Source organism: Trichosurus vulpecula, chromosome 8 (assembly GCF_011100635.1).
Source record: "Trichosurus vulpecula isolate mTriVul1 chromosome 8, mTriVul1.pri, whole genome shotgun sequence".
NCBI lineage: Eukaryota > Metazoa > Chordata > Mammalia > Diprotodontia > Phalangeridae > Trichosurus > Trichosurus vulpecula.
In genome coordinates this window covers 263,235,819-263,251,530 of record NC_050580.1, presented here as the reverse complement: position 1 = coordinate 263,251,530, position 15,712 = coordinate 263,235,819, and the positions used below count along the sequence as shown (strand labels likewise).

Below are 15,712 nucleotides of genomic sequence, written 5' to 3'. Positions count from 1 at the left end.
TTAGGCACCCATTTAAAGGAGTGGCCGAATTGGGAAGGGGATGAAGATTATGAATAGCTTTGGGTCAGCTAATGCTTAGATAGTGAACATTGGTAGGGTAAGAGGGTGGGATGATGAACTTGTGTGTATTTTTTTTTTTTTATGAAGGTGTGTCGAGGATAACTCTTGCTGCTAACAGCGATTACTCCGGGGTGGTGGAAGGTTAACTGGAGAACTAAGAGCCGAGACAGCCAAATTTTTCCCATTAAATATATGTCTTTACAGATAAAGTGAAGATTCAAGCATCACTTGATAAAAGTCACCTACTTCCTCCTCGATCTCCCCTTTAGGAATACACTCATTTCTTAGAAATGCGCAGTGATTTTTCACAAAGGAGAAGAAAATGAAGCAGGGGAGCTGGATTGCAGGTATCTTTCTGCTCGCGCCCGCTACAAGAATTTCTCCTGGTATTCAACAGATCGACCCCAGACCTCAAAGTCTTAGCTTATAACGCAAACATCGGGCACCTAAACAAATCCACCCCTCCCCTTCAGAAAAGCCCTTCCACTTACCGATTCTGTGGGTAGAGGACACACTCCGGGACAGGAACTTTTACACCAGTGATCTGCGGTCCATGCCTCGCAGCGTCTTGGAAAGATAAATAGAAATGGGAAGGGTGGGAAAAGATAGGCGCGCGCGCGCGCACACACACACACACACACACACATACACACACACCCTTCATCACCATTCCAAGAACCCTCCCTTCTCTCCCCAGAGCCCATAAACTTCACCCATTAGATCAAAAGCTAGAACCGACCGTCAATGTAGTTAAAAATGCAGACTTTAGGGAAAGGAAAAAAGCAAAGCACTGGATTAATATGCCAGGGTTTGAAGGGTACCGGCATTGTGGGACAGGGAGAGGGGTGCTGAAAAAAGGGAAATCCTTTATCACATGCGAAAATAACAGGAAGCTTGGGCGGTGGAGACACATGTAGGGCTATATAGATGGTTATTGGGAAAGGGCCATGAATGTGTTGTGTGTGTGCGCGCGCGCGATGTGGCTGTCTTTTTTCTTTCCACATCGGAAATAGGGTAATGAAAAAAAAGATGGTTTTCTTTTATGTTTCACCTACCCTGCTGCCAGGTGAGATGGCTGGGCTCGTTTTCTTGGTGAAGGGTCCAGTCTGTCTGTAAGTAAGCTGGAGTGGAGTCGAGCGTAGGTTATCCAGTGAGGTAGGAATGTACAGAAACCCCGCCCTCCAGGCACAGCTATACAACCCCAAGTCTCCGTAATGATCTTCACCTTCACCCTTTGCTCGTCCAGTTCACCAGCTCTTCTAGAGTCCCAAGAACCTAATACTTGAATCATTCAGCTTCCATGCAATAATTTTCTCCTAAAGCAAGGCCACTTGGATTTATGCATTTTCTCTAATTATGCTGGGGAAAACACCATTCGTACATATATGTGTGTGTGTGTGTATACATATATATGTATATATGTGTATATATATATATATATATATATATATGTATCCAGAATTTTGTTTGTGAAAGAGTTAGACAACCAACCCAGGGAAGTAGTACCAATGAACAATAAAAAAAAAAAATGCAGAAAGAATTAATAACAAAGAATTGCAAAAAAAAAAAAATACCTTCCTCTTGATTTTCTATAGACCTTCATAACTACAGCAAATAAATCTCCATAAGGCAATTGAATGCATTGAACGTTTAGGGCCCTAGTCTTTATATTCATTTTCATATCAGTATTATAGTACAAAAAAGATTATTTGGGAAATCCTACATCTGAGTCTTAAAACTTTTTAAAATAAAAAATGGGTTGGGGTTAACTAATAATATTTATTCAATGGTTTGTACTATTTTAACTGTTGTCAACCTTAAATTAAGGCCAATTAAATATTTTAACTCAAAAATACAATTTTGGATTTTATATTTTCATATTGAAATTTATGAAAAAACTATCTGAGTGCATTCATTGACTCCACATTTTCAGGAATATTTGTAATGATCTAATTTCTTTAAAAATTCTAAATAAATACAAATACGGTTAAAAGTAAGAAACATTTTAATTTTTCTCTAACACATTAACTTTAAAATACCTAAATAAAAATTCCCCAAATTTTTCTTCAACCTTTCACTCGACAAAGGTTGATGGAAACAAAGATCAACATCACATTGTGAATTGTTTGAAGCAAAATTGTCTTAAATTCCTTGCCAGACTGCCTTGCCTATGTGTAAAAAGATTTCTAGAGAACAATAGCTCTAAGAAGAAATAGGAGAACAGATTGAGGTAACTGAAATTTGCATATTTAGGCCTTAACGAGCCTCCTATAAATTATCTTTCTATTTATATTATGTTTAGATGTACATAGATACATACATGTACACAAGCACATGTGTGTACATTTCCCCCAGTTTTTACCTGAAAATCAAAAGTTGCTTCCAATGAAAAGACCATAAAGGTGCCTTGCGTATGTGTATGGATCAACACTCACCCAGCCCTCAATTCCCATCAGTTTAAAGAAGTCAATAACACCTGAATTTCTTAGGTAGCAGTTTACTACTGATCTCAAAGCACAGTGTTTGGCATTGAAATCGCATTCACTAAATGCATTTGAAAAAGAACACAAAACAAAAAACAAAAACAAAACCCCAGCCATCTTTCTCCCAAATAAGGAAGTATTTGTGAAAACAAAACAAAAAAAGCCCATCGGTAATGATAAAAAAAAAAAACCTTTCTCCTAATATTAAGATCCCTTTACTTAAGTCCAAGACCTCAGTTTCATTGTTTAAACTTTCTACATTCCACACATATTCCCTATATGCATCTAGATTATCCAACAACAAAACTTTTTGCAAAGTACTAAATAACCCATTATGCCAATCCTATAAAAAAGCAGAAGCAATCCTTTAAGTTTGTTTAGGTCACAAATATGCAAATGAGACTCACTGCTTGCTTAGCTTTAGAATTTGGGGTTTCATTACTACTTTAAAATAAAATTGCAAATTTCAATATATTTAATGTTTTATTATTGATATATCAATAAACTATTGGTGTATTACATATTTACATGTGTTCCTATAACATTATTTTCTGGGGTAGTGTAAGTGAAAAGAATGGTATTCGCCCATGATCAACTCTTTAAAAAACAGAATCCCTAAAAGAGGGGATTTAGACTTATCTAGATTTAAAACAAAACACAATTTTTTTCTCAACTATTTGATTGAATCTCTTATTTACTATTTCCAGCCCTCATTAAAAAACAAAACAAAAAACATACTTCTCTTAGATCAGTTGGGGAGGAGGAGGAGTTATTTCCAACAGAAAAAAATCAATCTCTCTCTCTCTCTCTCTCTCTCTCTCTCTCTCTCTCTCTCTCTCTCTCTCTCCTGTCCCCCCCCCCATCCCACAAACAATATTAAATATTCAAGTATTCTGCATTTCAAATTTAAATCTTCCTGAGGCCTCTACTCCCCTAGGCTTTTTTTTTTTTAATTCAGCTCCTTAAGTGTTTCCAGATAAGATCTCTAGAACAGATTATTTTTCATTGGGCCCATTGTGAGAAGTAGCTGGCTTATTGCATTACAGCAGAACACATTTCAGACTATACAATTGTAACAAATGAACAACTTGTCCTCCCCAGAATCACCACGGGATCCAATTAGTTATAGTAAATCTCTTGCTAAAGTTTTCTAATTGTTTTCAGGAGGTGTGACACTCATCAATAAACTTTTTTTGTTTTTGTTTGTTTTTGGTTCCACTACAAATTAAAACAGAAGTATGGCTCAGTGTAAGCAAATAGGACAAACTTCCAGTTGAAAATTGCTAACATATTTATAAAGAGTCGACTAATAAATATTTATTTCAAGGATATAAAAAAGTGAGGCATCTTTCTGCACCTGAACAAATAGAGATTAAAACTGAGAATTTGGGAAGAAAATATAAGCATTGATCTGTAAAGTCATTACATCAGGCGATCACTTCCAGCAAAATTGTATTTCAACTTTAGCACATCTTTATTAGAACTCTCACTGTGGGTAAACAGCCACAAAAATAAATGCTGACTTAGAAACTATAAATACAAATATTATTAAACAAAATGTTTGCAGCATCAAAAGCGCAAATACTCCCTGAACTGTAGGGATCTCTCTGTGTATACATATATATACATATACCTACATACGCATATGTATAATATGTGTGTATTATAGTCACTGCTATCTAGCCATATACATATACATATATATATATATAATCAGCCAGAGGCTATAAATATTTTTTGAAGCCTGAAACAAGGTGAATAGAAAAGTAAGCATTCTGTCAATTGAATGGAAAATAAACAGAGTAAATATCTATGCACACATATCACTAGATAAATTAATAAATTGCTGTGTATACATAGAAATTTAAAGAGATCCGCTGAAAAAGTCTATAGTAAAAATAACTAGAGTTAATCAAATAACCTGCTGCTCCTTTTTCTTTAAAAGATTAATTCCATTTGGAGGAAAATACTATTTTTTATTATTTTATTTTTTTGTATAAAAAAGTTTCCATTTAAATCTAAGGAGCTATTTAAATCCAAGGCTGGCCTGTAGAGCCATCCTTTTGATTTTTTTAAATTACTTTAATCTTTTGTAGATTAGCTCTACTTAATAAAAGAGACAAAACTATCAAGGTATATATGAATTTAGCCTATTTTTTATTTCTGTGTGTTCATAGTAAACATTTTTGTAAGTGACAAACACGGGCATATGACCACAGTATCACAATCAAGAAATTTTAAGACGACATTAACAATCACTCAAATTTATGCGGCATTGGCGCAACACAGGTTACATATTTGCAAGATTTACCTATAAGTACAATAGGTATTAACATTTCACTACATTTAGGAAAAATAAAAGTGACCTGTTAGTGACCACATACATCAAAATATACACAACACAAACTGAAGGCAATCATTATTTTTGTCCCCTTCTGACTCATTTGAACGGGCAGTGCTGCGAACTGAAACGTGCTTTTTTTTGTTTGTTTGTTTTGTTTTTGCTTCTCTTTTGAAATACTTAGTTCACCGAGTGCATTTTCTAAAACCCAATCTTTGGTCTAAAAGTAAACAAAAACCAGTTTCTTAAGGAAAAGGACAAAACAATAAATGGCCCAAATGTCGTTTCTTGGGAATCTTTACTATTAATTCTTTGAAAATACAAATTACAGTTGGAACTCCTTTTTTCCCCCACTTTTCCCATAATTTAGTGTTTTTCCAAGGTCTCCATCCACCATGTATATCCATGATAACTTATAATACTGCAAACATGGAAATCTTGGTGGTCATTAGTGATAGACTTGTCCTTTCTGAATAAAAATTGCAAAGCAGTCACCATTTAGATACACATTCTACTATAATTTTGACTTCCAAACTTCGTAGTCTACAATGTATTCTCCCCACATTGCACCTCGCTGACACTCCACACCTTGTTAGAATAATAAACAACCCTAAAGACTGAACAAACGTACAGAAAATGGGGGACTTAATAAAAAATACCTGGACTTATTTTTTAATTATCATTTACAATGCAAATGTGTGTAAAATGTTCACTTACAGTCTGGTCCCAGGGATGTTAATGTATTAAAGGGTTGGAAGAAGACCCCTGATTTTGATGTGTGAAATAATCAGAAAGTCCTCCAGACAGTCCCGTTGTAAAACTTGGCAAAGAGGGTCTTAAAGACTCACAGGGCAGGGTGGAGGGCGCCTGCGGAGACGTGGAGGAGGAAGCGGCCCGGGCGGTCATAGAAGTGCTGCTTTGAGAAGTCATTGAAGGGTGAGGGACATGGGGGAAAAAGTAACTTGTCTGTCCCGCCAGCAGATTGACGGAGCAAGGGTTTAGGGAATAGGTCCCGGAGCAGGGGACAGACAGCCCGCAGGGCACAGAGGCGGCCAGGGCAGCGGCCGTAAGGTGATGCGTGGCATAAGGGATCTCCCCGTTGACGAGTCTATCGACACTTAACCCATTGGAAGTGGAAAAGGAGTGGTTGTTGCCCAGCGAGTTCTGAGTCAACACGGAGCTGTAGGGCATGGGGTGGCTGGGGTAAGCGGATGTGGTTCCATTATAACTCAAAGTGCTGCTAGCCCGGGGGTGGTGCAGGGACAGGAAGGGAGACATGGGCCAGTACAAAGAGCCCGCCCGATCCATGAAGGTCAGTCCGGTGGAGGTGAGCCTAGCCCCGCGTTTGAAGGCCAACTTAGCCCGGGACGTCGTAGATCTCCGGCGCAATTTGCCAGTCGTGCCCCCGATGAACACGTCGTCGCTCGAAGGGTCCAGCATCCAATAGTTCCCTTTGCCCGGGTCGTCATAGTGGCGGGGTACCTTGACGAAGCACTTGTTCAGGGACAGGTTGTGGCGGATGGAGTTTTGCCAGCCCTGCTTGTTCTCCCGGTAGTAAGGAAAGTTCTTCATGATGAATTCGTAGATGCCGTTGAGGGTGAGGCGCTTCTCTGGGCTCTGGCGGATGGCCATCATGATCAAGGCGTTATAACTAAAGGGCGGCTTCTCGTACTTGCCGTTCTTCTTCTCCCCTTCCTTGCCCCCCTCCCCGTCCTTGCCGCCCTCGCCCGCCCCCTTCTTCTCCTCCCCCCCAGACCCTTTCTCCTTCTCCTCCGGCCCGACCGGGGCCAGGTCTCCGGCCCCACCGCCACCTCCGCCGCCGGGCTCACCCTTGCCCCCAAGCCCATCAGCTTTGGCCCCGTCTAGGGCGGCCGAGGCGGTTGCAGCCGAAGGGGCCCCCTGCGGGGGTGGAGGAAGCAGGAGCTGCTGGGGTCCCTTATCCTCATCGTCATCGGCTGGGGCGCTGCGCGCCTGGGGGGCCTGAGGGGGCTGGGGTGGCGGGGGGTGCTGCTGCTGTTGCTGCTGCTGGGGAGGCTGCTGCGGCTGGGGAGGAGGCGGAGGCGGCGGGTGGTGATGGTGGTGGTGGCCGTGGTGGTGGTGATGGTGGGGCGGAGGGTGGTGGCTGTTGTGGTGGCCGTGGCCCGCGTGGTGGTTGTCGCTCTGCACCGCCTCGGGCACCAGGCTGTTAATGCTGAAGGAGGACTTTGGGATCATTTTCACCTCTTTCCTATCTCCCATGTCCAACATCACCCACTGCTCTGGGGGGAAGCGGCGGCGGCGGCTGCGCCCGCGGGACCGGTGGCGGCGGCGGCGGCGGCGGTGGCGGCAGCGGCGGGGGCGCAGGAGCTGACCGGCGGCAGCAGCGACGGAAGGCTGCCGAGCTGGGCGCGGGTGGCACTTGCGGCGGCGGCGGCGGCGGCAGCAGCACTGAGCGCACCGGCGGCAGCGCAGTTGGACCGCAATCTCGGGCGCTGGCAAGTCATGTAGCAAAAGCAGCAACCACCCCTCAGGAAATTAAAAAAAAGGGGGAAGGAAAGAAAGAAAGAAAGAAAAGAGAAACAACCACCGCCCCGGGGGTGAAGCTCTCTCGCTCCCAACTCTACTTCATGGTCTTCCCCCCGCCCGCCCCCCCTTTTGCTTCCTCCTCCTCCTCTTCCTCCTCCTCCTTCTCCTCCTCCTCCTGCCGCAGCAGCAGCAGTAACAGCAGCAGCAGCAGCAGCCGCCCAAAGGGGGGGAGCCCAGGCGGGCGCGTCCCGGAACGGCGGCGGCGAGGCTGGGGAGACAGCGATCGAGGCGGCTATAGCCACAATTAATTTTCCGAGCTACAGGCGCACACTAGGGCTGTAAAAAAATTTTTGGTTTAACCTTTCCTACCGCTCGGCCAATCAGAGCCGGCGGCGTGCGGGAGCGTCTCTCTCTCGGTCGTCCAATCCCGAGATTCCTTCCCCTCTCCCTTCACCCACACCTCTCACCCTCCCTCCTTTCCTCCTTTCCTCCCCCTTCTTGCTCCCCTCTCCTCCCCCACTCCACCCAGTGCCACTGCCGGCGCAGGGATACCGGCAGGAGGACGCATCACCCCGGCACCTTATCCTTTCTCCCACCTCTCGCGCCCCCCCCCCCCAACCCACCAGCTCTTTTTATCCCAATTCGCCTCTTAAAGCAAATATATCACATTTCCGGTCCCCTTCGCACTGCATTGGATCATGTTCGTTTTGTACGTCAATATTTTCTCCTCTTGATTAAAGTTTGTACCTTTTTAAAAAAACGTTTTTAAAAAGGGAGGGGAGTGGAGAGTGAGAGTGGAGGGAGTGGATACAAGAGGAAAGCAGGAAATGGAGGAGGAAGAGGCGAGGCACTACTTTCCAGAGACATCCCTGCCTGACGGTGTCATGCATTTCTGAGACCCTAGCATTCTGCCCCCCTCGTAGGTACCACTATAAAGAGAGCCTGGGCGATTTAGGAGAGGGACAGACCTGTCGCCTGTGTGTGGGTGGGGGTCTCAGGGAAGTTTTGGAGGGAGTGAGGGAGAGGAGGAAGTGAGGAGGGCCAGACGGGGGCAAGGGAAAGGTTACTTCCTCGGCTCCTGCGCCTTAGGTCCTTGCGTCTTGCCAGGCAGCCCGGAAAGCGCAGAGCAGTTCTGCGGGGCCGCTGGGTCCCGCACGCAGCCTCTTTTCCGGGGAAGGCATCCTCTGGGGCACTAAAGGGTTGGGGAGCTCAGTGTTAAGCGTCTTTCATGGGTCTTCCGAAATGAGGGGTTCAGAGAAAGAAAGCAAAACAAACAATCTCAAAATAAACCAGGTAAAAAAACAAACCCGTGTTTGTGTGTGTGTATGTGTAGCCCGCCTTCCCCCACCCCGCAGGCTTCTGCCTACTGTGGGGGTTGCCTTGGTTCTTTTTCCTCCTCATAGCTCCATCAGGGTTCAGTTTGTAATCGGGTCGGGACCCTGTTGTCCAGGAACTACTTCCCCTGGAGGTGTTTTCGATTTTTTCCTCTTTGTTTCTTTTGTTTGTTTGCCTTAAATCGTACCAAAAGGATGGGTGTTTATTTCCTGGGAAGTTCTCCCTCTGTCTTCCCTTCCCCCTTTCCCTATTTTCCATCTCCCACTGGTGTCAAAATCTAATTTAAATCAAGTACGATCCCCATCAACGGGCAATTCATGTTGGAAGTTTCATCCAGGATGTGGAAATCTTGGCCCTTCAGATTCGCTACTTGCATTTTAAATTCCCCGAAGGTTCCTTTGGAAGACTGAAGTACTGTGGAAATTCCTAGAGGGACTTTACCCTGACCCACAGATAAAAAATCAAGATTAGGGCCCAACATTTCCCAGGCTCTAGAATTTAGCGTTAATTATCCAGATCAAATGATGCTTTAACTCCCACCCCCACCTCCCCCCCACACACACACCCCTGCGCTGACACGCAACTCACTGAGGAAGTAGGAAAGGAGGGGGAGAGTGAGGGAAAAGTCATGAATGGAAAGGATATTTTCCCCTGTCACATAAAAAATATAATAAGTCGTGTAATGTGAGCATTTCTTCACCCCAATAAAGTCGTGGGATAGGGTGAAAAGGACCTGACATTTAGTCTGAGCTGGTATTTAGGAAAATGTCAAAAGAAAACAGGTGAGCATACATGATTGCTAAACCTTAAACTCATCCCTAATATAAAGAATGAATTTAATGAAAACTAAATGAACGAGGGGTTGAAGAATTGTTCCTTTCCCACCCCAACCCCATGTAATCGTGTGTGTGTGTCTGTGTGTGTGTGTGTGAGAGAGAGAGAGAGAGAGAGCGCCAGCCAGTCACAGGGTTATAAATAAGAACAATCACACCTGGTCAATGATGAACATTTGCCATCCAGAATAAAATGAGCTAGCCCTAAACATTAGGCTAACCTCAAACGACCTCACACCATTTTAATGTAGTTATCCTATTTCTCCTATGTGTCCCCTACTTTACAAACAATAAAAAAATAATTAATTATAAAATTTAAAAGTCAAGTTTCTAATTAATAAAACACTTCATGTAGTTTAAAAAGTCAAGGTTGACATTAGCATGACACTACATACTGACTCCAAGGTGCTAAGTTCTTCAGAATTACTAATACAGTGGCCCGAACTGGTAAGATCAGTGTGCTTCCTTTTCACTCTCTTCTTCCCCCTAATTTCCCAGTACTATCTCTTTCCCCCACTCCTCCCTGATTCCTACCTCCTTTCTCTATCCCTCCCTTCCCCCACTCTTATCCCTCTCCATCCCTTTCTCGTCCCTTCTTTCCCTTTCCTCCTCTTCCCCCCTATTTCTCTCTCTACTGCTCCCTATTTCTCTCCCTTTCACCCCTCCCCCACCCCCCCTTCTCATCATCACTTATAATGGTACACAGGGCTCCCTCTGAGGTGGACAGGCCCGGTACGTTTTCGTAGTCGGTCTAGCGTGAAATGATTCGGTGTAACCGGATTCTTGGGAAAGGACAGGTTACGTAAACATTTACTGATGTGGAGTAACTATACTATTTGTACTCTGATATGCAGGAAGGAAAGTGTTGATTAACACAGAAGAAAAAAAAAGCGAAATTAGCTGATTGCATGCTCATAAGTGCAAGCTGTCATTGAACTGCTTTTAAAATAGACACAGCTGGGTGTTTGTGTTGAAAAATTTCTTGTGTTTTTGCTAATACTGAAATAAGCATGATTTTGTATACCAAACATTTTCAGATCATTAAAATTTGTAATCTGTGCTGGTTTTAAACACAAAGAAAAGAAACAGAATCATTTCGATGTAAAATTTGCTGATATTATATTAACTCAATCAGGTCTGTACAAATTGTGCATTGTGCCTCCTAAAATCTGTTTGATCAATTTAATACACAAAGTGCCAAACGTGGGTATTGTTTGTTAACATTGGACATTTTATTCAAATCCAAGCTCAGCAACAAACGGGGAGAGCTTCTCCTTGAATGTAGCTATTGCACTGCCTACTGAATTTTTAATGCTTTAAGGTGTTTCTAGGGTCAAAGCAGCCTTTACATTACATTTCAGTGCAGGATGAAGCTGAAGGGGGTGAGTTGGAGGAAATGCGTATCTAATTTTTTTTTTTCATTTTGGAAGAGGGGAAACTGTTGTGATAAAATGATAGAAAGGCATAATTGACAACATATAATAATTTTATTTTAGTCTCCTTTCTGCCTTATTGACTAAGAAATAAAATTTTGGACTTTCATTAAGAATGTAACATTATTTTTAGTTTTGACTATATATATCTCGATGTCAGGAAAGTGTATTATGCTTGGACTTACATAATAGGCATTTTATCCACTTTCTGAAATCTGTCTTGCCAGACTGATAAAGGGTAGTTGTTTCTGCGAATATGCCCAGTTGTATCCTATCTAATTATTTTAAACTACAGGATATTGGTATTATTTCCATTTGTGCATGTAGGTGCTTTCCAGCACAAAATTCACAGCTAGCACAGACGCAAATGTGTATTTCAGAAAGGGCTTTTTGCTCAAACTACTTTAGAGAGTCCCAGGAAAGGGACGCTGAAACAGAGGCACTGTCCAAATTGAAAGTGCTAGGGCAGGGCACTGTGGGTCTTCGAATGCATCTTCCACCTCCAACAAGATTCAGAGATATGACAAAAGCCGGAGGAGCGTTCTGTTTCCTTCATTGTACATATTAGGCCGAGCTCTTTAACCGGTAGTAATGGCATTGCGTCTCTGCAGTGATTAGCCCGGGAAAACAGAGAGAGCATCGTTGTCGGGTTATCTCAGACCACCTTAGTTTGAACAAAATTCTTTTTGATTTGATTTTTTAAAATTATCTTGCCTTAATCCCGCCCCACCACTCCCTCGCCTCCCTTTTCAGGAAACGCATAAAATTCCCTTATACTGAATAAAAGCAAGGACAGCACAAACCGTGGCTGAGACAAATTTCTCCCCCATCCTTACTCTCTCCCCTCCTCCTCTTCCCTTCAACCTCCCTCCCCTCGGAATATTGTACAGGCCTCGCAAAGCTGTTCTAATCTAAGAAACGCTTCAGAAATTTATGTTTCATCAGCCATGAGTAACTGGTATTTAATAACCACGCTTTGATAACATTATGCGTCCGTGCAAGGAGCCAGCAGATTTCATTTTACCATTCAGTGATGACATATTAAATACCTTAGGGGCTGCTATTTATCGCGTTAGTTCTGGGCTTCCCTTGTTTGGTTCCTGTTACCTGCAGAATGCAAGGAGAAGCCTTCCTATTTCGCTAGACTCCGTCCTTAGAGAGCAGGCTGTCCCCCTGAAGTCTGCAAAGACGAAGCTCGAGATGCTATCTCCACGGGGTGGGAGGTAGACCTGCATAGGCATCCAGGGTTCGGGTTTTTTTTTTTTTCCTCCAGATAGATCAGTGAATAGAAATCTCTCCTCTCTCCAGTCAACTCCTCTCTAATCCCTAACAGCTGGGAACAGTGCTAACATTAGTGATTAGAAGTTACTCTTTAGCGTGTTGTAGCCTTCTTCTGTGGGTTTTGGTTACAGGTTATACGATTAGGTTTGCGAGAACAGTAGTGAACTAAACTTCCCAGTAAGAGGTCTTCACACCAGGGGAGTGTTACTTTGCTGCAGCAGCCCTGCCTCGTCACTCATTAGGGAGCTGCAGGTTGTCAGCGGCTGCTCTCAGCGCGCGCACACACGCACACACTCACACACACAAACCCACCGCACTAAAACTAAATTAAGAAGCCGATGATTAAGACAAGCGTCTACGAGGCCTGTCATTTCAGCATCCTTCCATCATAACATTGTGGCACCGGCAAATTTGCTTGGAAAAAAAATCTATGGGAGAGCCTCCTATTTGAGATAGGAGAAATGTTTAACTTGTATAGGCTGGGAAAACATTTTGGAGGCAAAAGAGGCAAAGATTAAAAAGAAAAGAAAAGGGACACGTCAAAGATCAATGGGGCTTCCTGGGCAGTCTCTCTCCTGCTGACTTGAATCTTTGCACTTCCAGAAGGCAGGTATGTAGGCATGAAACAGAGTCCACCAGAAGACCTTGGGGAGCAGGTACCGTGGGGAAGAAATAGAAGGCAAACACCAGTTACTGAGAAATTCTCAACATAATGACTCCAATCCAGTGACTAATGTGCCTTAATTTGGAAGGTCGTGGGTCCTTTTAAGACTCCTCTTGATAAAACCCCTGATAATATAACCCCTACCCTTTGTAAGCTTCAAACTTATTTTTTTTTTTTTACAAAACCACTGAAATTCTTTTCTTTCTCCATTTTTACCACTTTCTCCTCCATTCTCCTCCTCCTCCTTTTCCTCCCCCTCTTCTTCCTCCTCCTCCTCCTTCTTCCTCTTCTTCTCCTTCTTCTCTTCCTTCTCCTTCTCCTTCTCCTCCTTCTCCTCCTCCTTCTTCTTCCTCTCTACTCCCCCACCCTTCCCCCAGTTCTGTAGCAACTCATGCCTTCTAGGTTCCATTTGCATGAAAGAAATTGCCCTCTAGGTGGCAAAGAGCCTCTTTCCAGGCCTTCTAGAGGCTATTAAATAAACCAATATATTTCAAAGATTCTGATCCTTCATCTTCCTAGTTCAAGACTGGCTTCCACCTTGTCCTTCAGAAAGGTCAGAATAAGAGCCCCCCAAAAAACAGATAGATAAAGAACCTCTGTGTTAGGTGACAGCCAAAGCTATAGGAGATTTTTTTTCTGTAGCTGTAAATCATAGATAGGGAGAAATGAGGATGGGCACAGACAAACAAACAAAATCAAGTTAGGAAAGTGCTACTATAAATTTATCTCTGCAGAGGTTCTGGAGCAAAAAAAAAATCCTAAATCAAGGAGACAAAGCAAAACTTGATGGATCCAAGTTGGTCAGATTCAGAACTTGTACTCATTTTTAATAGCCTGGAACTTCTATTTTGTTTCTAGTTGGTGCTTACAAAGCCTAATGTTGGAAGGTGAGAGAGAGAGAGAAAGAAAGAGAGGGAGAGAGAGAGAGAGAGAGAGAGAGAGAGAGAGAGAGAGAGAGAGAGAGAGAGAAATGTTCAAGAAACTCATGCAGGTGTTAGGAAGAAGGGTAAACCATATGAATGGGTTATAGTGAATCTCCAGGCTTGGTTAGATTTTTGTTGAAATGTGGTTCAACTCTTATCCATCCTATGCATTCCGTACAAACTCCACCACAGCCACCAGATTTGATTAATGTGCATTGTGACCAAGTTCTTTTTCAGTATAGACAGTTTCCTGCCCTCATCTTCAGGTTTTATGTGAGAAAAATCAGACCACAGAAAAAAAATACATAGGCTATGGAGGTGGGGGAGGATGAATATTTAGCCTCTTATGAAATAATGTTATCTTTTAGGAGTCATTAATATGGGTGAAATTAAATAATTTCCAAATGAATCAAAAAAAAGTTACTCGGTGGAGGTATCTGGTGAAGATAAGCATATTATTTCTTCCCCTTTCATCTGTCTTACATTATTCTCTCCTTTCCTCTCCTTTTCTCTCCTTTCTCTTTTTCCTCTTTTCCTTCTCTCCCTCCCTCCCCCATCCTTACGTGCTAAAAACTTTGAATCATGCACAGCAGAATTTCCAGAGTCACCACTCCTCCCTTACCCACCTCAGAGCTGTACCTGCTCTGTGCCTAAATTTGTTGGCCTGCATCCTATAAAACGTCTTAAAGTCTTACTCCTTTCCAGCTCACTCTGCAGAAGTGAAGATGGAGCTGGGTTCTTCACTCTCTTTGTCTCAGATTGCCCACCAAGCTGAACTGAAACAGAGGGCTCTGTTTCAGACTCTTTTCCTAGCTTTCCCCCTCCCCCCACTTAAAACTGTTCTTCACTCTAGATATCTTACATCAGAGTAAAAGTGATATAGTATTTTTTTTTCTTTTTGGCTAAAAGATCAACCAGTTGCCGTATACTAGGAGGTGATGGAGAGATTTTTTTTAAGGAAATATAGTTTAAAATACTAGTTGAAAACGATTTTAACCAGCATCCACAATTATGTTTGAGATAGCTTTGCATACCAACGTGTCAAAACCATCCCAACCATGCTTGTGCTTTCCTCTATATCTTTCTGCCTTTGGGGAGAGGGGCTTTGGTGAGCTGGAGGGTGGGACACTAGGTGGAGAAAGAGACCAGTAATTTTTCACTGATATCCTTTCACAACTCCTTAATTTCACAACAATGACTTAATTTCTCCTTTTTTTTTTAAAGCCTAAATGACGTTTTTTCTTGATTTTACTATTTCTCTTCTGAATCTGTCCTAATTGAAACACGGGAGAAAGTGAATTTAGTCCTTCCCCAATCTGATCCCTGATGTCAGAACCTTACGAATTACTATCTTTCTTCTTGAATCTGAACCTGTTTTCCAACCACAAAGCAAAAGAGGAAGACAGTCCCTCGGTGTTGTCTCCCGTCTTTAGAGTTAAGACTGCCTGTCTCAGAGCACCCAGTTGACTTCTTCCAAATGCTGAGTTCCTCGCCCCATCACTGGAGAGTAAGCGAACAAGAGCCAAGCTCTTTACCTCATAGCTAAATATCGGGATAAGAAGAGAGCCACTTAGCCTGAATATCTGATGTCTGCTGCCCGAGTCCCAATACAAAGCATGGCCCACTCCGCTGCTGGTTTTTCTTAAAGGAAGTGAGAGGTACAGTGCCCAGGCTAGATAAAGCTAACCTATCGACTAGTAAAAGAGTCATAGAGAGTAAGCACTGGGAATTTTTTAAAATGTAATTAGTGGACAAATATTTCTCTAAGTCTTCGTTTATATGCACACAAAAGTCACATCGATTTGGCTAGAAAAGCTCAGAGTCTAGATAGATTTCCGTTATCTTTCTCCCATT

At 42.9% G+C, this 15,712-nt stretch overlaps 1 protein-coding gene across 1 annotated transcript; it reads right to left on the bottom strand.

Annotated features, from left to right (window-relative positions):
• Positions 1–5,216: 5,216 nt before the first annotated feature.
• On the bottom strand, positions 5,217–7,131 carry FOXG1 (forkhead box G1). The gene has a single exon (XM_036735892.1). It carries the CDS (start codon positions 7,129–7,131, stop codon positions 5,620–5,622), a length of 1,512 nt encoding a protein of 503 aa, XP_036591787.1. The 3' UTR covers positions 5,217–5,619.
• Positions 7,132–15,712: the final 8,581 nt, after the last annotated feature.